Here is a 23699-nt window from a genome sequence, read left to right as displayed (position 1 = left end):
CCAGCTAATTTTTTGTATTTTTAGTAGAGATGGGGTTTCACAATGTTGACCAGGATGGTCTCGATCTCTTGACCTTGTGATCCACCCGCCTCGGCCTCCCAAAGTGCTGGGATTACAGGCTTGAGCCACCGCACCCGGCCAAAAACTAGATCTTTCTTTATCTTTAGGCTCCTATGAAGCTGCTGAGTGAGGCACAGTATCTTTAAATATGTAGAAGCTGCCAGGCATGGTGGCTCACACCCGTAATCCCAGAACTTTGGGAAGCTGAGGTGGGCAGATCACCTGAGGTCAGGAGTTGGAGAGAATAGAATGGCTAACTTGGTGAAACCCAGTTTCTACTAAAAATACAAAAAATCAGCCGGGCGTGGTGGCCTGTAATCCCAGCTACTCAGGTGGCTGAGACAGGAGAATCCCTTGAACTCAGGAGGCAGAGTTTGTAGTGAGCGGAGATGGTGCCACTGCACTCCATCTTGGGCAACAAGAGTGAAACTTCATCTCAAAAAAGATATGCGGAAGTTCTCTTTGATATGTACTTAAACATGTCTGAGGCCTCAACAAAGGATGGTACAGCCTTATTCTTGAGGTCATCCTTCCCAGAGATCAGATTTTAGTGCCCTAGATTTGAAAGGTTTTGCATGGAGACACCAGAATGAGAAACAGTGGTCCATTCTCACCCAGCAAATCCTGGTTCCTTGCTATTTCATCTTAATTCCACTGAAAAACTGGAATAGCTTCTTTAATTAATGTCTCTCTGCATATCTTTGCTCATAGGCATCTTGAACAATCCAGCTGGCCTTTTCTATTTCCCACTCGGAAATCGCCCTAGTCAGATCCATGAAGTGATTAGATATCCTTACCATGGGTCATATTGATTTCTTGTTTTTTGAAATGGAATCTCACTCTGTCACCCATGCTGGAGTGCAGTGGTGTGACCCCAGCTCACTGCAACCTCCATCTCCTGGGTACAAGCGATTCTCCCGCCCCAGCCTCCTGAGTAGCTGAGATTATTGGCGCCTCCCACCAAGCCCAGGTGAGTTTTTGTAATGTTAGTAGAGACAGGGTTTTGCCATATTGCCCAGGCTAGTCACAAACTCCTGAACTCGAGGGATCTGTCCGCGTTGGCCTCCCAAGGTGGTGGCATTTAGGCGTGAGCCACCGAGCCCAGCCCACCATTGGTCATATTGTTACAGGCAGCAATTTTGTATACCGTTCTGCTGGGACGTGACTCAGGTGTTCTCAGGTGTCAGTCTTTCTGCCACCAAGAGGAGACAAGAAACTGGACACCCGGGAAAGGAGGGTGCTGTAAGGAAGGACTAGCCTGCTTCAGCCAGGTTTTTTTTTTTTTTTTTTTTCCTTCTTTATTGGCACACCTTTGGGAGCAGCAGAGAGGGACTGGCAAGCTCTGATCTGTCTACGGGACAGCCTGAGACCCACCTTACTGCTTTAATTCTTTCTCTTTTTTTTTCTTTTTTCTTTCTTTCTTTTCTTTTCTTTCTTTTTTTTTTTTTTTTTTTGCCGAGACAATCTTTGGTTGCACTGTGTGTTTAATCAGCTCCCAGGAGGCAGACAGGCAGGGACTAGGAAAGGTGACTGCTGACTCCAAGCAAATGTGTTCCCCTTGAGACCCGGGGCAGGGGAGACAGGGGTCTGCCTGTGTGTAGACTTAGCAGAGGTCAGCGCATGGCAGGCTGTGGACAGTCTGCGAATTTGTAGCTCACACCTGTGCCCAACCACCCTTTCCCTCATATCGGATCCATCTTATGACCTTGGAAGAAGTGGGTGTCACGCCACGTTCTCAGGTCCCGGAGGAGAGAGATCCGTGGTGGATGGCTGGTGCCCAGAGCCTGCCCGTGCCTCCCTGGATGTCGCCAGGGGCAGTCGTATTGAATCCTTCCCTCTCTCCACTGTTTCAGCGCTGGCTGTTCACCCTGATGCCCTGCTTTTCTTCTGTACTTAGGTGTGATCGTGGCCCTGGGTTGTGGGCACCTGGGATGGAATAGTGAAGGCTGCAGGCGCTCGGGTGAGTTGTCCTGTGCCAAGGAGCATCAGTTTGCTGGAGTTATCTTGGGCAGCTTCCTTGGGAAGGAAAGGAAGGAGCACCGTTTGCCAAGCTCCTGCTCGCCCCCTAGCGTGTCTACCTGTGTGTGCGGTGCATGTGCGTGTGTGCGTGCAGGCGCGCGCGAGTGTGAGTGCGTGTGCACCGAGGCGCTCCCCAGGTTGTGCAGCTGGAAACCGAGGAGTCATCGGAGACGCGAATGGTGGCGTTGGGGCCTCCCCGACCCTCGGCGGAGCCAGGACGCAGGAGGCCGAAGCGAGCCGAGAAGCCCTGCTCCTGAACTCGGGCGTGGGCAGAGCGGGAATGGGGCTGCGCAGGGCATCCAGGCTCCCGGGGCCCCTCGGAGAGGTGGCGAGGGGACTGAAGGGAGTTTCTAGCGCGCGAAACTCTGTCCGGCCTCGGCCACTGGGCTCCTGGGCGGGGCGAGGCAGCCGCACAACGGGCGGATCTCACAGAGCGGTGAGAGTGGGTGGGGTCGAGGAGGGTGAGGTACAGGGGTTGAGGGTCACATCTCCCCAAAGAGTCACGCACCCAGATCGCGCTTGGAGTTGAGGGTGCTGTCCCGATCTGCCTGCTCTCTCCCTGCGGGCCTCGGTGATAGCATCCGGCGCGGTGCAGAGGCGACTTGGCTGCAAACGGGACCCAGCTCGAGGTAAGTGACGCCGCTCGCTGCCCCGTGCGCTCTCTCGGCTCCTCTTCAATCAGTCCTTGCCCTTCTCCAGGGTGCCGCAACGCCCTGGCTGTCGCGGGTCCCCGTGTTCGGAGTGGGCGGGTTATCAGGAGGCAATGCCTCCCGTACCTGTAGGCTCCAGCATCGGACACCCACCCGTCGGGCTGGGGGCCGCCCGCCCCGGCCAACTTGCTCTCGGTGGAGCAGCTGGCTTGTGGCCGCCTGCCTTGGGGGATGGTGTTAGGGAAGGGCTGCGGCTCACTCGGGTGTCCCGGCACAGTGCTGTCTGGAAACTGGGAACCAACCGTCTATCACCCAGGCACCAGTGGCTTTTAACAATGCGCTCTTTGAATGATGAGACCCCCAAAAACAGGCTTTGTGTGAGCAACATGGCTGTGTATTCACGTCGGTACAGGTGGGCTAATGCAGAAAAGGGCGGAGGGGTATGAGTTGGTTTTCTAGGTTGGGGCAAGTCTTTTGGGCCAGAGACAGGGGTGATGTACAGGTTAAGTTCTGTAAGGGTTGTGAGGCTAGGGGCAACAAATGTACTCTACCATAAGTTCAGTTACAATGGCGGGTGGGGTTCAGATGTCAGAGTAGTTAAGACTGCAGGGTAGGGTGAGTAGAATTTACATTATCATAATAATAAAGATGGCAGGGTGGGGTGAGGAGTATTCACATTATTATAATAATAGTTAAGATGGCAGGGTTGGGTGAGGGGACGCTTTTGTTCTGCTGGGAAATGAGGGGTTCTGGCAAAGGCAGGACAGTGGCCACCAGGCTCCGCGTTCCTGCCCACAGTCTCTCGGCTGGTGGGGAGAGAAGGCAGGGATCCGGAACCCCACCGCAGCCCAGGTGGGAGCTCCTGGCAGTAACCAGGTCTCTTGGGGAAGCCGGAGACGTGGTGATTTGGGTAGGTGGGAGGCAGGGTTCTCTCCATCTCTGGCCTCAGTAGACTCCTCGCCTTCTTGGGATCTTGGGATCGCATGCTCCTCGCTGCCACCCACTGCGGGTCTGGGGGCCCTGGGCTGTGCAAGGGGTAAGCAGAGAGGTCTCTGCCGTCAGGCTGGGGCCTAGTGCCTGAGCTCCAAGCAACTGCATGGGTCTGGTGCCCAGGCAAACGTGGGCTCCCTCTTCCCAGACAGTCTCAGTTTACCGAGATTGGGGCTCCAACCATTCTCAGGCCCTGAGCTAGTTTTCTGCAAAAACGAGACTTTCTTGGGCTCAGGGAATAGCAGCCTAGCGCTTGGTGTATGGCCAGGAAGCCTGTTTAGTGGTGATAATAACATTCTAAGGTGACCCACAGTAATTTCTGAGACAGAGTTGAGATGACCTTCCTAGAAAGAATGGGTAGATTTCTGCTCTGCGTGTGTTCAGAGAAATGCAACATTTTCGCACATATGAGAGCTCATGAGCTTCTAGAATTTTCAGATTCTGCCTCTTCAACAGCTGCCTTTTGCTAAAAAAGGAAAATTATTTTTCCATTTGGGCATCAGAGCTTTGGAAAAATAATTTAAAGCCATTTGATGTGAAATTATTTTAAGGCTAGAACTGGACGTTTTTCATAGAAGTTCGATTCCAGCTTGTAATCTCAGCACTTTGGGAGGCCAAGGTCGTTGAATCACCCGACGTTACCAGTTTGGGAACAGCCTGGCCAACTTGGTCAAAGCCATTCTCTACTAAAAATATAAAAATTAGCCGGGTGTGGTGGCGGATACCTCTAATTGTAGCTACTGGGGAGACTGAGGCTGAAGCATCCCTTGAACCCGGGAAGCGAAGGTTGCAGTGAGTCAAGATTGCACCACTGCACTCCATCTTGGGTGACAAGAGTGAAACTCTGTTTCAAAAGAGAGAGTAACAGACACAGAGAGAGAAATAAAAAATCATAATAAACAAAAATTAGAGCAGAAATAGATTTCATAGATATTTAAAAGACAAAAATCAGAAACAATTTACATATAAAAGCTATCCAGATTAAATGTTTTAAGAAGAAGAGCGATTTTCTCTTTTTTCTTTAAAGTTAATCGATAAAAAGTCTCATTTTTATTTTCAATTTATGCTTAGAATAAGTAAGTCCAAATAATTTATTCTGAACTCGTGGACATTGGATTTTCAGGAGGGTTTGTATTTAGGTTTCAGATGTTTGGCTTTGGGATCCTGAAACAGCATTTGTGGAAAAGAAAAAGTCAGAATAAGAGGACTTGCTATGAAAAGCTCATAGGGCCAGGCGCGGTGGCTCACTCCAGTAATAACAGCACTTAGCGTAGGCCGAGGTGGGTGGATCACCTGAAGTCGAACTTGAGACCAGCCTGGCCATCATGGTGAAACCCCATCTCTACTAAAAATACAAAAATTAGCTGTGAGTGGTGGCACACGCCAGTAATCCCAGCTACTCGGGAGGCAGAGGCAAGAGAATCTCTTGAACTCAGGAGGCAGGGGGTTGCAATGAGTAGAGATCCTGCCACTGAATTTCAGCTGGGTAACAAGAGTAAAACTTAGTCTGAAAACAAACAAACAAACAAACAAACAAAAAACTTCTGGGTAGGGAAGAGTATACAGTTATTGGTCCAGGCAGGCGGGGTAGCTCTGACTTACAAATGCGTGCATGCAGGCAGATGGGAGGGACGGATGACCAGGAAGCCTAGGCTAGTGGACGAAACAGGTGACTGCTGCATATTCAAGATCTGGGGCTAAAAGTAAGCCGTGAATCCTCAGGGCACTTACATAGCCTGTTGGCAGAAAGCTCTAGAAGCAGAAATTCTCTCTGCACGATCTCTGAAGGTGAAGCATTGTCGTAGGAGGAGTGTAGCTACATCACTGTCAGTGTGCACGTGTGTGCGTGTTCAGGAGTCACTTTATTGCAGCAGGTGGGGAGGGGAGACGCTCCTCAGGACTTCTTTCCTTTGAGTTCTCAGCTCCCTCTGCCGGTGAGACCTGGAATGACAGGACAATTCACAGTGCAGCCACCTGTGTGCAGAATAGTCTCCATTCCCCAAAGACCCACAGTCTCCCACCAGCCAAGGCTGCTGTGATGTCTTTGTTTTCACACCACATATAAGACGTTTGCTGAACAGCAGCCAACTCTTCAACACCACTGGGTGTTCAACAACTCCATTCTCACACAATCCAGAGTCACCATAGACCCGACCACTACAGGACTCAGTTCCTCAATACCGTCCCCACTGCACAGGCCAGTGACAAGCATCAGAGGCCCCGCTATACCTCTCAGCCACTGTCTACACATCATGGGCTTTTATCAGTTTCTCTTTTAAGTGCAATAATTTGATAAAACTAATTACAGAACTTGGCCAAACGCTCCACCTATGTTTACCAGGTAAACATAAAGATCACCATTCAGGAAATGCCAACTGGCAAAAATCTATAGGGCACAGAAGTGGGAGAGAAAGACAGGGTGGGCAGTGAGTCCTGATGATTAGCTACAATTAAGAAAAGTCCCTAATGCTTTGTGTTCTGACAGTGATGTAGCTACACTCCTCCTATGACAATGCTTCACCTTCAGAAATTGTGCCGAGAGAACTTATGGTTCTAGAGTTTTCTGCCAACAGGCTATGTAAGAAGAGCTTGCTGTAAAGAAATACCCTTACCATTATGACCTATTTTAGACATGGCGTCTTTTAGATACCAGGGATTCACAGACTCTCCATTCCTATTGTTCTTCGTAAATAAATTTGTCTTCAGGGTTCAGAAGAAAACAGTTGTTAAGCAAACTTGGCTTAAGTTTCCTTCTCCCAGACTCCTGAACTCTGCTCCACATCCAGTGTGAGCAAACATACAACCCCCCTTCTTCTTTTTTTTTTTTTTTGAGACAGAGTTTTCCTCTTGTTACCCAGGCTGGAGTGCAATGGGGAGATCTTGGCTCACTGCAACCTCTGCCTCCCGGGTTCAGGCAATTTAACTTTTCATCCAGCAGGCATTTGGAGTATATAAAGATCATTTTTGGCCAATCAGTTATTCAGATCATTTAAGACTGAACTTGATTCTTCAAAGACTTTTCGTTTGTCCTTAATGCATGTAGTATTTCAAAGTCTTCAATGGAAATCCTGGGGTGCATATCAGTGCCCCTCTTCCCAGGGAGCTTATAGAATACAATTTCCCAAGAATTCTCCTTCTCTTTTTAGGGTGAATCCAAGCCTCCTATGAGCTGCTTGGATTCTTCCTTTCTTCCTTTTCCTTCCTTCCTTTCCCTGCCTCCCTCCTTCCCTCCCTTCTGTCATTTCTTCCTTCTTTTTCTTTCTTCATTTCTTTGTTTCTTTCTCTTTGTTTGTTTGTTTGTTTGTTTGTTTGTTTCATGTTCCCTTTCTTTCTTTCATTCCTTTCCTCTTTTTGGGGGGGGGCTTTCTGTTTTTCTTTCATTTTCTTCCTTCCCTCCATCCTATTTTCCTCCTTCCTTTCTCATTTACCTTTTTCTTTCCTTCTCTCTCTCTCTCCCCCTCTGTCTCTCTCTGTCTTACACACACAACGTTCACCATGTGCAGTTTCAAGACAAGTGAATGAATATCTTTAAGGGAAAATGGAGAAGAATGGTGCCATCACTTTTCCAGGGTTTCCATTTCCTTCTATGCCTGTGATACTCTGAAGATCTCTAAGATGTCACTTCCTTTTGGCATGGTCGGTTAATGCTACTTGGAAATTAGCTAACATTTAAGCGGAAAGCCAGCAGAGAAAGCAGGGGTTATTCTCTCAAATGCCTTTCCCTTCTCTGGTTTTCTGAGCGTATTCTTTTATTTTTTTCTTCTTCTTTTTTTTGAGACGGAGTTTCGCTCTTGTTACCCAGGCTGGAGTGCAATGGCACGATCTTGGCTCACTGCAACCTCCGCCTCCTGGGTTCAGACAATTCTCCTGCCTCGGCCTCCTGAGTAGCTGGGATTACAGGCATGCACCACCATGCCCAGCTAATTTTTTGTATTTTTAGTAGAGACGGGGTTTCACCATGTTGACCAAGATGGTCTCGATCTCTTGACCTCGTGATCCACCCTCCTTAGCCTCCCAAAGTGTTGGGATTACAGGCGTGAGCCACTGCGCCCGGCTTCTGAGCCTATTCTTGAAGTCATAACTTGGATTCCAGTTTTTTGGCTGGATAATGCATGTTTTTGAGAAATTTTTTTCAGACAAAACAGCCATTTACATTCGGACCTATTGCATTAGGAAAATAGCTTTCTCTTACTTTCATACAGAATATCCTAATTGAAAATATAATCCATTGCTGAATGAGACAATGTTATCCTCTAATAGTATTGATTTCTTTTGTGTGTGTTTTTGAAGCCAACCTTGATTTCTTTTCCCTTTGTTTATATGTTGGGTTTTTGTCTGATCTGAATTTTAGAAATTTGAAAGATTGTCAGCATATGTGTGAATATAATCTGTTTGCTAAAGATCCTGTAACAGAATAAAACCTTACTTGATTTCCTAAGGCAGTGATTGTGTTATTCTTTTTGTGAGCCTATATCACATAGTCATTGCTTTGAAAAAAAGTAAATGCAGAACATTTTTTTCATTAAAAATGAAGCAGATTTTTTTTAATACATATATAAGTGGGCTTTCACCATGTTGTTCAGGCTGGTCTTGAACTCCTAACTTCAGAGGGTTAACCCAGTTGGATTCCCAAAATGCTGCCATTATAGGCAAGAGCCACTTTGCCCAGCCATCAACTTTAAATGTACTGAAAATTTTTCTGATTTGAAAATTCTTGGTATTTTTCTTTACTATTTTTGTGAAACTTTTGGTTCAGGGGTACATGTGCAGGTTCATTATATAGGTAAGTTGAGTCTTGCAGGGGTTTATTTTACAGATTGTTTCACCACACATTAATGAGCATAGTATCTGATAGCTAGTTTTTTGATCCTCAGCCTCCTCCCACACTTCACCCTCAAGTAGGCCCTGGTGTTTGTTGCTCTCTTCTTTCTGTCTATGTGTACTCAGTGTTTAGCTGCCACTTATGTGAGAACATGTAGTATTTCATTTTCTGTCCTGCCTTAGATTGCTTAGGATAATGGCCTCCAGCTCTATTCATGTTGCTACAGAAGACATGATCTCATTCCTTTTTTTCCAGTCTACCATTGCTGGTACTTAGGTTGATTCCATGTCTTTACTATTGTGAATAGTTTTGTGGTGGACATATGGATGCATGGGACTTTATGGCAGAAAGGTTCATATTCCTTTGGGAATATACCCAGTGGTTTGCTGGATAAAATGGTATTTCTGCTCTAAGTTCTTTGAGTAATCTCCAAACAGCTTTTCAGAGTTGAAGGATTCCCTTTTCAATCAATGTTGCTGGGATAACTGGTTATCCAATGCAGAAGATTGAAACTGAGGCCGGGCACAGTGGCTCAAGTCTGTAATCCCAGCACTTTGGGAGGCCGAGGCGGGTGGATCACAAGGTCAAGAGATCGAGACCATCCTGGTCAACATGTGAAACCCTGTCTCTACTAAAAATATAAAAAAGTAGCTGGGAATGGAGGTACATGCCTGTAATCCGAGCTACTCAGGTGGCTGAGGCAGGAGAATTGCCTGAACCCAGGAAGCAGAGGTTGCAGTGAGCCGAGATCGCGCCATTGCACTCAAGCCTGGGTAATGAGTGAAACTCCGTCTCAAAAAAAAAAAAAAAGAAGATTGAAACTAGACCCCTTCCTTTTACCATATGCAAAAATCAACTTAAGATGGATTCAAGGCTTAAACCTAAAACCCACAGTGTTCTTGTGGCTATAAAAACTAGTGAAGCAAACCTAGAAGATACCATTGTGGACATAGGTCCTGCAAAGATTTCATGACAAAGATGCCCAAAGCAATGATAAGAAAAACATATTGACAGATGGGACCTAATTAAAAACTAAAGCGCATCTGCAAAGCGAAAGGAACTAACAAAGTCAACAAACAACCTACAAAATGGGAGAAAATATTTGCAAACCATGCACCTATCAAAGGGCTGATACCGAGAATCTATAGGGAACTTAGGTGAAGTCTTGCAGCAGCTGTTATTCTAGAGCTAGTTTCTTCCTGCTGCCAGGAAGTTGCCATCCATCTGTGTGCTTTCTTGTACTCCTCATACTCCTCAGGCATTCAATGAGTCTTCTCACTCAGGATCCTCAGAACTTGCCTATGTTCCAGTTCTTTCTTACATCCAGAAATTGTTGGACTTAACACCTCTCCACTAACTGCTCTCCTCCTAGCTGCATGAGATTGTGGTCTTTTTATGCACATCTTAGTTGTCAGCTAGGAACTTAAAGAAATCTTTATGAAAAATTGCTAGCTTTTTATCTGTATGCCCCTTGCCTCTCCAGTTCTCTGTCCCCCAAAATGTAGCTACCTAAGCCTCCATGAGCTCTGATCCCTCAATTTACTGAGAACACTGTGTTCTGTTTGGTTTCCTTCTCCTTTACAGTGATGCTGAAAATATCTCCAGGTCGAAAGCTGGATAGTCTCAGGACACATGTAATTTATTCTCTTCTCACATGGATCACAGCCCTGTACTATCTGTTGTCCAATTACAGGAAATGCTTATTTTGTACATTTGTTTAGTTTCCAATTGTTAATAGTGGGAGGGAAACTGACTTATTATGTTGTTTGGTGCAAACATAATTGAGGTTTTTGAAATTACCTAGTTTTTTTATTTTTATTTTTATTTTTGAGGTGGAGTCTTGCTCTGTTACCAGGGTGGAGTGATCTCAGCTCATGGCAACCTCCACCTCCCGGTTTTAAGCAAGTCTCCTGTCTCAGTCTGCCAAGTAGCTGGGATTACAGGCACCTGCCACCATGCCTGGCTCATTTTTGCATTTTTAGTTAAGACAGAGTCTCAGCATGTTGGCCAGGGTGGTCTGAAACCCTTAACCTCTCAAGTGATCCACCTGTTTTGGCCTCCTAAGTGCTGAGATTACAGGCACGAGTCACTGCGTTCTACTTCCATTACTTTCAATGGCAAAAACTGGAATTACTTTTGCACCAACCTCATAACATGGAAGGAAAAATTGCTCAGTTTTGATTTTAGTGGGCATGTTCTCTGCATTCAGAATTTAGTGCATAGCTATTTGATTTCAGTGCACCAAAGATGATGCCAATCATTGTAAGTTGCACTAGGTTTTTAAATTTTTGTTGACATGTTGTCTGTCAGGCGAATTATTCCTTTCAGAGATGTATGTGTGTATGAAAGAGAGGTGACTTGGCTACTTTTAATATTTAGTCTTTGTGTTTAAGAAATGTAATGATGGCCGGGTGCGGTGGCTCATGCCTGTAATCCCAGCACTTTGGGAGGTGAAGGCGGGTGGATCACGAGGTCAAGAGATCGAGACCATCCTGGTCAACATGGCGAAACCCTGTCTGGATAGCTGACCTCACAACTGCCAGCGGCTCTCCTGGGCAGCACTGGGAAGGCCAGCCAGCAAGTCTGGAACTGCTTGTCGGAAGGGAGGCTGGGGCTCTGAAAGGGGTTCCCAGCTAATTACAAACAATGCAGAGAGCACAGGGTGTAAAGCCTGTTGCTTATCCGGGCTATTTTCTTTTTCTTTCTTTCCTGTTTGTTTGTTTGTTTTTTTTTGAGAAAGTCTCACTCAGTGGCCAAGGCTGGAGTGCAGTGATGTGATCACAGCTCACTGCTGCCTCCAATGTCTGGGCTTCAGCAACCCACCTGCCTCAGCCTCCTGAGTAGTTGGGACAATCTGCATGTGCCACCATACCTGGCTCATTTTCTTTCTTTCTTTGAGACAGAGTCCTTTTCTGTTGCCTAGGCTGGAATGCAATGGCATAGTCTTGGCTAACTGCAACCTCCGCCTCCTGGGTTCAAGCAATTCTTCTGCCCCAGCCTCCCGAGTAGCTTGGGATTACAGGCGTCTACCACTACATACAACTAATTTTTGTATTTTTAGTAGAGACAGGGTTTCACCATGCTGGCCAGGCTAATCTGGAACTCCTGACCTCAGGAGAGTCACCCACCTTGGCCTCCCAAAGTGCTTGGATTACAGGCATGAGCCACTGCACCCAACCAATTCATTTTATTTTTTTGTAGAGACAGGATCTCACTATGTTGCCCAGGCTGGTCTTCAACCAGTCCTCCAGTTTCAGCCTCCCAAAGCATTGAGATTACAGGTGTGAGCCACCACGCCCAGCCTCTGAACCATTCTCATAAATCCAGGGAACAAAACCCTTAGCCAGATGTGCCTCCAAGGAGGCAGTAGACATGCAGAAGCACAGACAAAACACAGCTCTGCAGGAGGGTTTCCAAGGTGAGTGACGGAGCCAATGCAGGGCACTGGAGGTGTGCAGATGACACAGTCCAACTTGTGTCCCTTATTACCGTGGTCTTCGGCCACCGCTCCATGTCCACCATGTCAAGTAGGGGGAAGGCCATTCGCAGCTCATCCATGGTAAGAACATTCTGGAAGCCCAGTCTGGAGCGAGCTCAGGGAAGTAATGCTGGACAGTTCTGGGGGAAGATGCCTTTCTGAATGCATCACATCACAAGTGAAGGGAACACAACCCAGTCCTGATCAAGCCAGGCAGGAGGGCAGCAAGCAGAGCCCAGCAAGGATGGCACAAATCCTGCAGGTGCTGGTGAGCAGGCTGCAACTGCACAGGTAAAGAGGGCAGCTCCTGGGCAAACCACCAACAGTCACCAGGCACATGACAGGTACCAGGTCCTATGCCAGGCATGGTCCAGAGGGCAAAAGCACATAAAAATCTCTGTCCCCAGCTGAGTGCAGTGGCTCACACCTGAAATCCCAGCACTTTGGGAGGCTGAGGTGGGAGAATCGCTCGAGCCCAGGAGTTCCAGGTCATTCTGGGCAACATAGTGAGACCCTGTCTCTACAAATAAAACAGTCAGCTACATATGGTGGCATATGCCTGTAGTCTACTCAGGAGGCTCCTCAAGAGGCTGGGGCAGGAGGATCACTTGAGCCCGGGAAGTCAAGGTTACCATGAGCTATGATTGCGCCACTGCACCCCAGACTGGGCAACAGAGTGAGACCCTTTCTCAAAAAAACAAAAAACAAAAACAAACAAACAAAAAAACTGTCCCGAGGAGCCCAGCACATTCAGAGCCCATCAAAACCAGTGTTCTGAGAACAGTGCTGCCAGCCAGTGCTGAGTTCAGAAGAGACTCCTCAGTGGGCTGGGGAGTCCAGCAGAGGGAGAAGGGCTGAAGCTAAAATCTTATAAGATGAACATGAATCAGCAAGGAAGAAGAGACCCTGGGGAGGGCCAAGCCAGCTTCAGCCTATCTCCTCTAAGATCTGCCTCCATCTTCCTGTCCTCAATTCCAACTCGCAGTCTGAATTGGATGTGGTTTTGGATTAATCTTAAAATGAATTTTCCCCAAATCCTGATTCTATCAGATTGCCCCATCAGCAATAAAGCCTGTCCTGCCCTCCACTGCCCTGAGAGGTTGGTCAGACTCCTCAAGTTCACTTGCAAGGTTCCAGACACCCTGGCACCACCCCTCCTGTTCTCATTCCTCTCTCTATCCCATTCCAACCTCCTACTTCCCCTGCCTGGGAAACCTTAGCCATCTGCTGGGCTCCACTGTACCCCTCCAAGAAGCCAAGGCAATTCCTGCCCCAGGTATACCCCACTGCCCCCCCAATACCTGTGGCACACTCCTGTGAGCTTATGAGCCTTTAATCATATGACTTGGTAAACGCTCCTTTATTGCACATGGTGTTATTCGTGCCTCCTCAGGCACAAGCCCCCGATTCATTCGTAAGCCCCACGCCTCGTCCTGGTCCTCGTCCTGTTCAGTGTGTGGCACACTGCTGGTACAGAGGACAGGCTCAGCATGACCCAGCTGCTTAAGAACAGGGGCCTGGTATTCTGCAGGCTCCCAAAGACAAGCTCCCTGTAACTGCTTCACTACCACTGGCTAACACGCTGACTGAGCACCCCAAGGAAGAGACTAGAGAAGGGGCTCCCAAACCTAGTTACAGAACCACTGGGAGAGGTATTTTGGTTTTTTAAAAATACAGATTCCTGAGTTTTACCCTAGACCTAGTCAATCAAGCCTCCAGCACAGAGACCCTGGAATCTGCATTTTATGCTCCCCAAAGGATTCTGATGCAGGGGTAAGAAGACTGGCTTTTGGTAACCACCAGACATGAGGACCGACCACACTCGGGAGCTCTCCTCCCACCCCTCAGCCCGCAGCATCACCCATGCACCCCAGCACCCAGCATCCCTCACCACAGTCCCCACTCAGCTAAGGGAGGGAAGGCTCCAGCCCTGCCCTTTCCCTTCAGACAGAGTAAGACCAAAAGGTTACCCCCGGGCATTCTCCACCACAGGCCCCTGCCCAGACACCAGCCTCCGCTTCTCATGGTACTTTGAGAAGAGCTTCACGGGGCCGTGAGAGAGGATAACCTGGTCTGCATCCACCTGTGGGACAGCCGGGACAGGGGAGGGCAGAGGAAGACAGAGCCATTGAGGGAAATAATGAGACAGGTGACAGGCCCTTTAGCCTAGGGAAGGGAAAACCCACTCAGAAAAAGAACGGACACAAAGCCCTCTCTTGCACCCAGTGGTACTTCTAAAATGCACCCCGCCAGATGTGAGAAGAACCCGTCTTATTTGGTTCTTGCCACACAAAACAAGAAGCCAGAAATGTCACAGATGTGGGTTCCGGCCACTTGCCACCCCGTCAGGTGGAGCTAGATGTCCCAGGCCCCCACCTGGAAGCCACAGGGCTTACGTGTGCTCCCTGTCACTGTCACAGAAATCGGTCTTTTACTTTCTATTTTCAGACACGATGTGCAGCCCAGAGGTCAGAGCTGGGCTCTAGAGCCAGACCACTGGGGAGCTCCACCACCTCCCAGTGGGGACTCCCGGGTGAGTCACCTCCCACAGGATCCCCCCATCTCCCACCCTGATGGCCTCTAGGGCTCTTGGGGGCAGTGGCCTGAGTACCGCAGACAGCAAAGGTCAGGCGGGGCTGGGAACCGGTGGCCCTGAAAGCCTGTGCCCTGGGGCCCTGCTGCCCAGGAGCATCTTGTGTTGGATTGGAGAGGAAGGCAGCCCTGCTCTGGGGCTGTGAGGGGCCACAGCCTACCTCTACAACAACCAGGCCCCCCACACCTTCTTAGGAACTGTAGACCCCTTTACGATTTTTTTTTTTTAAGATAGAATCTTGCTCTGTAGCCCAAGCTGAAGTGCAATGGCGCAATCTTGGCTCACTGCAGCCTCCACCTTCCAGGTGCAAGCAAGTCTGCCTCATCCTCCCAAGTAGCTGGGATTACAGGTGACTGCCACCATGCCCAGCTAATTTTTTGTATTTTTACTAGAGACAGGGTTTCACTATGTTTGTCAGGGTGGTCTCGAACTCCTGACCCCGTGATTCACCCACCTCGGCCTCACAAAGTGCTGGGATTACAGGTGTAAACCACTGCACCTGACCCACTTTCCGAATTTTGAGGATCTCTATGGGTCTTCTTGTCTCCAGAGAACCCGCCCCCCCCACAACCATGGGAGGACAATTTCAGGTGGCCTACAGATGTTGCCCCCAAAACATATCTGCAGACATCCTGAGATTTCCAGGCACTGTCAGTGAAAGAGCTCTCTCTGCCTCTGCCTAGACTGACTGGTGCAGTTTTATTTTCCTTGGGGGAAGGGATGGAGTCATCCAGTTCTGCAGAAATTTCATTGGAGTCAACAGCCCTTTCCTACAGAAAGTCATGTCCACCCTGCATTATCAGTGCCACAGCCTGGGGTTCAGAATCTAAGTCCAAAGAATGAGAGATAGGGCTGTGTTCATACCCCAACCTGGGTGCTGGGCAGGCAGTGGCTTTTCAGTGGAGAGAGAAGCCTGTGGTGAAGGCTGCGCTGTCTGCCCAGAACCCTGCCCCTGGGCCCAGCATCCAGTGCTAACGGAATAGCCCCCACCAGCCTGTGCCCTCCCACTGCAAAGAGCCCTGACCAGCCTGTGCCCTCCCACTGCACAGAGCCCCCACCAGCCTGTGTCCTTCCACTGCAGAGTCCCCACCGGCCTGTGTCCTCCCCCTGCAGAGTCCCCACCGGCCTGTGCCCTCCCCCTGCAGAGTCCCCACCGGCCTGTGCCCTCCCCCTGCAGAGTCCCCACCGGCCTGTGTCCTCTCCCTGCAGAGTCCCCACCAGCCTGTGTCCTTCCACTGCAGAGTCCCCACCGGCCTGTGTCCTCCCCCTGCAGAGCCCCCACCAGCCTGTGTCCTCCCATTGCAGAGTCCCCACTGGCCTGTGTCCTCCCACTGCAGAGTCCCCACCGGCATGTATCCTCCCACTGCAGAGTCCCCACCGGCCAGGGTCCTCCTCCTGCAGAGTCCCCACCGGCCAGGGTCTTCCCCCTGCAGAGTCCCCACCGGCCAGGGTCCTCCCCCTGCAGAGCCCCCACCGGCCTGTGTCCTCCCACTGCAGAGCCCCCACCGGCCTGTGTCCTCCCCCTGCAGAGTCCCCACCGGCCAGGGTCCTCCCCCTGCAGAGTCCCCACCGGCCAGGGTCCTCCCCCTGCAGAGTCCCCACCGGCCAGGGTCCTCCCCCTGCAGAGTCCCCACCGGCTTGTGCCCTCCCACTGCAAACAGCCTTCACCGGACAGTGTCCTCCCACTGCACTAAGTGTCCCCCAGCCTTTGTCCTCCCCCTGCAGAGCCCCCACTGGCCTGTGTCCTCCCCCTGCAGAGTCCTCACCGGCCTGTGTCCTCCCACTGCAAAGAGCCTTCACCGGCCAGTGTCCTCCCAGTGCAGAGCCCCCACCGGCCTGTGTCCTACCCCTGCACAGTCCCCACCGGCCTCTATTGTCCCACTGTAGAGCCCCCACCAGCCTGTGTCCTCCCACTGCAAAGAGCCTTCACTGGCCTGTGTCCTTCTCCTGCAGAGACCCCACCGGCTTGTATCCTCTGACTGCAAAGAGCCCCCACCAGCCTGTCCTCACACTGCACAGAGCCTCCATGGGCCTGTGTCCTCCCCCTGCAGAGTCCCCACCGGCCTATGCCCTCCCACTGCACAGAGCCCTCTCCAGCTTGTGCCCTCTCACTGCAGAGCCCCCTCCAGCCTGTGACCTCCCAGCAGCCTGTGTCCTCCCACTGCACAGAGCCCCCAAAGTGCTGGAACCCGACTCTGGGCTGCATCAGGAACGAAGTCCCGCATCCTTGACACACGCCTAGAGGGTTGAGCCCACCTACCCTCAAAGGGGATGGGGAGAGATGGGGAAGCCCCACTGTGGGAACCCTGACCCCACCATAGCCCACCACCTGTCCCCTCACCCTGCTGTCATGGGTGAGCAGGATCGAGTCACTCTTGATGTCCAGGTGGATGACATCCTGGTTGTGGGGCACCAACAGGGCCTGGAGCACTGCCAGGCATGGCCGAGATCTGCTCCTCATTCATCCTGCGGGTGGGGGTGAGCAGGTGGGTGGACAGCCCCCCAGGGAGAGAGGCGAATGAAGCCCTGTCTTGGGCTGGGAGGAACCTGAGACAGCTTGACCCCACTCTGAAGCTGGAGGAATGGAAGACATGACCCCATGCCCAGGGGGTAGAGGGGGACACTGCACAGATGGTTTGGAGATGTGTTCTCACCCCAAGTGGTCTGGAGGGAATCTGGTCATGTCACAGGAGGAGTCTGAGGCCCCGGCAGTATCTGGTGTGGGTGACAACGTTGGTGAGAGAGCCTCCTTCCAGAAACTCCATCACCACCCAGAGCTTGTCCCCGACCAGGCAGCTGTTGTACATCACCGCATTCTCATGCTCATAGTCCTGCATGATCACCACCTGTGCAGGGCCCGGGTTAGTGGTGAAGGTGGCCAGAGTGGGGCAGAGAGGGGCAGGAGGGCTGCCCAGGCCTGCCTCACACCCAGATGGGTCCCCTTGCAGTAGTTCTACATTGAGCTTGTGCCCATGGGGCCACGTGTACTACCCTCCCCTAGTACTGCCCAGCCACATGGCCCTCAGAGGCAGCCTAAAGCCCACACTTCCCTTCTGAGTGCTCCCCTGGGACAATGCCCATCTCAGGTCAGTCCTGGGCTGGTGCTGGAGGGAGGTGGGAAGAGCATTTGAGCTCAGGGCTGAGACCCTGGACAAGCAAGTATTGGGCAAGGATGAGAGAAGAGGCACGCATGTGAGGACAAATGAGGAGCCCGGTGGGGTGGAGGGGAGTCGCCAGTGCACCTGGGTGCTGTGATGCATGGCAGGTCGACAGGGGCCTCATATACCGGGCAAATGGGTGCAGGTTTCCCCTTGTCAGGATGCTGCAGGGCACTGCCAGGGTCTCTAAGGTGGAATGGGGATGGGGTGGCCCTGAACGTGAGAAACTTCCTCTTGGTGGTCGTGTGGGCTGTGCTGAGGACTTGGTGGTTGTGTGGAGGCTGGGGCGAGGCCTGGAGTGGGAGACAATGGGCTGTGCAGACATAGGGAGAAGTTGCTGGCCCAGGGCTGACAGACTGGGGTGGGACACGGGGAACCCAGGAAGGGCAGGTCTGGAGGACACTACCCTGGAGCCCAGGTGGGCCTCAATGGGTGTGAGGGGCCTGGAAGACACTGGGTAGGTAGTCAGTGGGCCGAGGAACCCTGGGTCAGAGGCTCAGGGACAGAGATGTGGGTGAGGATGCTGTGAGGACAGGCAGGGACCTACCCAGGGTGGAGATGGCCTGGGGGTGGGAAGCAGTGAGGGGAGCAGGGGGGCCTGGTGCAGCACAGAGGAGTGCAGGGAGAGGAGGGAGGGCAGGGTGGGAGCACAGCAGGGAGAGGAGGTAGAGCTGGGGCAGGGGGAAGCAGGGAGGGAGGACGGTAGGAGAAAAGGAAGGGCAGGGCAGGAGGGTGGCAGGGAGAGGGGGACAGCAGGGCAGCAGCTCTTGCACCTCTCTGAAGAGTAGCTCACGCACCTGCTGCTTGCACAGGTCCATCTCCTTGATTGCCACCAGATTGCCTGAGTTGCGCACGGTGACAATGCATATAATGCCCGTGGAGCCCTTGCCTATCTTGAAGTTGTCCATGTAGGATCAGGGGTCGCCTGGGTCCACCACCAGCTGCAGGGCAGCCCGGAAATGCTCATGGGATACGTGCTGTGTCTCCTGCTGTGGCAAGCGGGTGCCAGGGGGCCCAGGAAGAGCAGGGGTGGTGGAAGCGGCAGGGTCTCGGGCTGGAGGGGCCAGCTGGGGCTCTGAGGCGTGGGGGTCTAGTACTCCAGTGCTGGGGGTACCTCGGGCTCAGGCGGGAGGCCAGGAGGAGGAGGAGAAGTGCTGGTCGGCCAGGCCACCTGTTGATGGCCCATTAGGGGCCACGTCTTGAGGCTCTACATGAAACAGAAAACAGAGGTAACTGTCAGTGAAGGGTGCCTGGAGCCAGCTCTGCTCCCTAAGTAGGGGAGAGGCCCAGTGATGAGACAGACACACTGGTGGTCAGGATTAGATGCACAATGGGTCTGGCAGAGCTGGAAGGTGGCGATGGGAGAGCAACAGTTAGGGGACCTTGGAGGCCCTGGGGTGGGGGATGGGTTACCCTTGCACCCCGGCATGGGTGGTTGGTGTCAGCCCTCTCATAGGTGTTTAAGGGCCAGCCAGCTGCCAATTTCACCCCACTGGCCAGACCAACAGGCTGAGGGGTGCCGATGTCAGGCCCAGAGAAAGGGGGTCCCCTGAGCCCTCCCTGGAAGACTTGGGCCTTTTCTCTGGCCCCACTTGTCGCCTGTCACCACTGTCGCCATCTGCCTCACTGTGACTGGTGATCCAGCCTAGACTGCCTGCCTTCCCCAGGACCACTCTGGCCGTGGTGGCCAGCTCCTCCATTATTCCATTTTCCTGGCAGGCACAGGCAGGCGGTGGAGGGCTGTCTCTCTGAAGAGAGTTGGAGCATGTCACCGACATGTTCTCAAACTCGCCCAGAAGCAGCATGAGGGCCCCATTTTTGGTGCCTTTGCTGCCCCACATGACGGTCTGGGGTCCCGAGCAATGGTGAGTGGGGGCGCAGAAAGAAGTGGGGGACACAGAATGGGCATCCAACACAGGGACAGGATGGCATGACACACAGAGATAAGAGAGAGACACAATGAGATACTGTGGAGTAAGGATGGCATGGGCAGTGGCCCCTCCCCCGCTGTGATGCAGCTGCAGGGTCAGAGGAGTGATGGCTACGGCCAGGCTGCTTCCTCCCTGGGCTGGGTGGGACCCCAGAGAGGCACCCCTTGTTTTTCTCCTGTTCCCCAGATGGGCGGCACAGTCGTGCCCTGTGGGGTGGAAGGGAAGGAGGGCAGAAGCTGACTTACCCCATAATCAGGCCGAAGGCTACAAATTACAGGATGCTGTGGCCAGGCCTGGGCTGGCACTTCCTCCCCTGTGGGAGCCAGTGTTCATGAGCCCCCAAACCAGACTCTCTGCTCACATAAAGGACAAGGGGTGGAGGACAGGGAGAGTCACAAAGGCCTGGCCCCAAAGTAGAGGTCAATGGGGTTCCAGGAGCCGGGTGCCAAATACAAACCCATGTGGAAACCAGGCAGGGCGTCCAGTGCATTCCAAGTCTCTACCGTCCCCAGTCTCCATGGTCTGAGTTGTGTCATACACGCCCAGTCTGCCCTTGCTCTATTTCCACGCACACAGCTGTTCTTGCTGCTCCGCCCCCTCCTGCCCTGCTCCAGGCCTCTGCTGGCTGCTCCTTCTGCTTGGAACAGCAGCTCCCAGGGTCCCTGTGGCTCTCTCCGTCCACTCTTTCAGGTCTTTGCTCAAGCTTCCACTGGCCACCCATCTAAAATGCCAGCCCCTGCCCTGCCTGTGTTCCACCTAGATCACCTGACAGCGGCTGACATGGAGCACGCAGGCATCTGTCTGCTCCTGGCTCTGCCCAGTTCATGCTCCTGGGGGCAGGGATTGTTTTTCCTGTCTCCTTCGGCTCCCACTATATCTCAGCACCTATAAGCATCTGGTGCAAAGCAGGGGCTAAGTGAACTTTTGCTAAACCATGGATTGATGAGCTGGTTGTGCAGGGGCCACAGTGAGCTGAGAACAGTGGCCCTGCTGACAGGGACCTTCCCCAGGCTGCCAGGCATCTGCAGCTGGACGCCTGCCTCTAATGTGCAGGAAAAACTGATCCCCCAAAACCCGTGGCCTTCTGCTGCCCCGTCTCTCCTGGCCATGGCTGTCTGTCAAAACCCGGGTCCTACCCAGCGGCCCCAGAAAAGCAAAGTGGACACAAGGCCAGACTTTGCTGTTAGAACAGGGGGTTGAGGCTGGGTACAATGGCTCAACCCTATAATCTCAACACCTCCGGGGGGCTGAGGTGAGAGGACCACCTGAGGTCAGGGTTCAAGACCATCCTGGCCAACATGGTGAAAATGTCTTCACTAAAAGTAGCTGGGTATGGTGGTGGGTGCCTGTAATCCCAGCACTTTGGGAGGCCTAAGGCAGGAGGATCACCTGAGGTCAGCAGTTCCAGACCAGCCTGGCCAACATGATGAAACCCCGTCTCCACTAAAAATACAAAAATTAGCTGGCCATGGTGGTAGGCACCTGTAATCCCTTGGGAGTTACTCCAGAGGCTGAGCCAGGAAGGAGGCCGAGACAGGAGAATTGCCTGAACCTGGGAGGTGAAGGTTGCAGTGAGCTGAGATCGCAGTGGCACTGCAGTCCAGCCTGGGAGATAGAGCGGAACTCTGTCTTAAAATGAAACAAAACAAAAGCCAGGGGATGGAGAGGGCCCTGGGAGACCTGGGTCCTGGCCGAGGGCAGCAAACACAAGTACCCATGGGGCCCCAGGTCAGCACTGGCCACGAGGCACTGTGTGTGAATTCAGGTGCCCTATTTCCTGGTGGGATAGTCACAGCCAGGCCTCTCATCTGGTGAGCCAGGCAGGGGCTTGGATTTTGGAGACACATGCTAGTGGCCACAGAGCCAGGAAGGGCGTGGAGCAGAGGGCGTCACGTGCGGCCTGTGGCCCACAAGAGCCAGGGCCACACCTGTGGAGGCAGCTGCCACTCAGCTCCAGCTGGTCTGTCACCAGAATCCAACAGCGTTGAAAGCGAAGTCTGTCACGTTTTAAGTGGTGGCAAAGAAGTCAAGGTATTCAAAAGCGCCCTGTGTGTGCCACATGGACCCTTCCATGGGTCACCAAATTGAGGCTGTACTTGTGTCTATGGCCAACTTGTGGGTCTTGGCACTCCTCCCTGCCAGGCTGCGTTGGGCACCGGGAGAGGCGAGTCCAGTCACACCCGCCTCCACCCCCTGGAAACAAACCTGGCAAGCTCCCCCTGGCCTGCAACCCTTCCCAGTCCCCACCAACCGTGGAAGAGAGTCCAGGCTCTGAGGCTGGCTTCCCGAGGTCCAGCACAGTTTCCTGCCAGGCCAGCCTCATGCCAGCCACACCCAGACACCGGCTCTGCAACTCTTATAATTTCACATGGAGGCAGGAGAGGGATTAAGAACATGGGGCTTGGAAACAGACGTTAGTTCAAATCTCAACCTTGCCATTTTGCTCTAGATGGCAGGAAAAAACCCAAAACCAAAAAGTCCGCAGTGTTCCACAGGGGTGATTTCCTGCATGAAAGCTCAGCGTCCCCTGAATCTGCTGCCATTCCGCCTCCTCCTCCTCCTCCTCTTCAGCCACGATGTCCCCTCCTCCCAGATGCTTGCCTGGACCCCTGGTCTGGGTCAGTTACCTCCTCCAGGCTCCCCCATCCAAGTCCTCAGCACTGGGGACTGTCACCCTGTGGGAATGGGTCTGTCCCCCACTGCCAGGAGCTCTGGAAAGGCTCAAGGGTGGGATGGGTGTGGTCCAGGGACAGGAGCATACTGCCCAGGGTATGAGGCTCAGGTTGGAGGCTGGTGTGGGGACTGTCAGACGGGTCATGGAAGCCTCAGGTTGGGTGGCATGGGGTTCTCAGAACTTGGAGGCAGTGGGTGGAAGGTTGGTGAAGGGCCAGCCTTGGACCCAGGATCAGGGTGGAAGCTGAGATTACATCTCTTTTTCCATGTAATTGAGAAGGTGTTGGTTATAGGGTCGAGTGTGGGGCGAGGGCCAGGCCATTCGGGTTGGGGGCGGGCTGGGGGAGGTGGTGGTGGGTGCTGCATACCTTGGGGGCCATGGGCTGGATGGAGGTGATGCAGGTAGGGTCAGTGAGGTGCTTGGGCTTGCGAGCTGACTCCATCAGCCTCTGCCACTGGTGCACAGCCCAGTGAGCTCCTGCTCATGCTGATCGAAGCCCACATGCACGCAGTGCTCAAAGTTGGATGGTGCACAGATTGCCACCCGCTTCTTCCTCTTCTGAAATATGGTTTCGGGGTCTCAGTGTGGATTGTGTGAGAGAATCATGGTGGCTGAGTGGCAGCAGTGAGCCTGCCCACGTCTTCCTCCTCTGCCCCTAACCTGTCCCTTCCACTCTCATGCTCTGCCGGGACCCACAGGAGACAGCAGCCTCCTTCCTGTCTCCCTGCTCACCCCCTACCCCATCTGCATGGCAGACGCAGCCAGAGGGCACTTTTGATGGCAGACACAGCCAGAGGGGCCATGTCCCCTTGCTCATAACCTTCCTGCCTGTGTCTTACGGGCCCACAAGGCCCCGTCGCCTCTCTGTTCTCCTCCCCTGGATGCCTCAGGGCCTTTGCAGGGACTAGTCCCTCTGCCTGGAGCTCACTTTCTAGTGTCTGCACAGGGCTGCCCCTCCCCTCCTTCAGGTCTCAGAGCAGCAAGGACTCCTTTCCTGACCACCCCAACTTCGAGACCAGCGTGGCCAGCATGGTGAAACCCTATCTCGACTAAAAATAAAAAAATTAGTGGGGCATGATGGGATGCACCTGTAATCCCAGCTATCTGGGAGGCTGAGGCAGGGGAATTGCTTGAACCTGGGAAGTGGAGGTTGCAGTGAGCTGAGATTGAGCCACTGTACACTCCAGCCTGGGCGACATAGCGAGACTCCGTCTCAAAACATAAAACAAAACACCAAGGGGCGAAGGGGAGATATGCTGGTCGAGGCGTCCCACAGAGAGCCGGGAGAAAGATGGGAAGAGGAGCCAGGATTCCAGAGTTCCTC

The 23699-nt window shown here is 52.5% G+C and overlaps 1 protein-coding gene across 1 annotated transcript; it reads right to left on the bottom strand.

The window, feature by feature from the left end:
* Positions 1–2134: 2134 nt before the first annotated feature.
* LOC141584662 (serine/threonine-protein kinase PAK 4-like) lies at positions 2135–23178 on the bottom strand. Its single transcript, XM_074400086.1, is given in 12 exon segments — positions 2135–3034; positions 12031–12124; positions 13990–14102; positions 16954–17053; positions 17055–17078; positions 17301–17458; positions 18544–18975; positions 19184–19314; positions 19317–19617; positions 22743–22837; positions 22840–22953; positions 23115–23178. Coding segments are annotated over 12 exon segments (2526 nt in total).
* Positions 23179–23699: the final 521 nt, after the last annotated feature.

Source organism: Saimiri boliviensis, chromosome 1, assembly GCF_048565385.1.
Source record: "Saimiri boliviensis isolate mSaiBol1 chromosome 1, mSaiBol1.pri, whole genome shotgun sequence".
NCBI lineage: Eukaryota > Metazoa > Chordata > Mammalia > Primates > Cebidae > Saimiri > Saimiri boliviensis.
The sequence above is the reverse complement of the archived record's forward strand: the minus strand, read 5'-3'. Positions and strand labels throughout refer to the sequence as shown.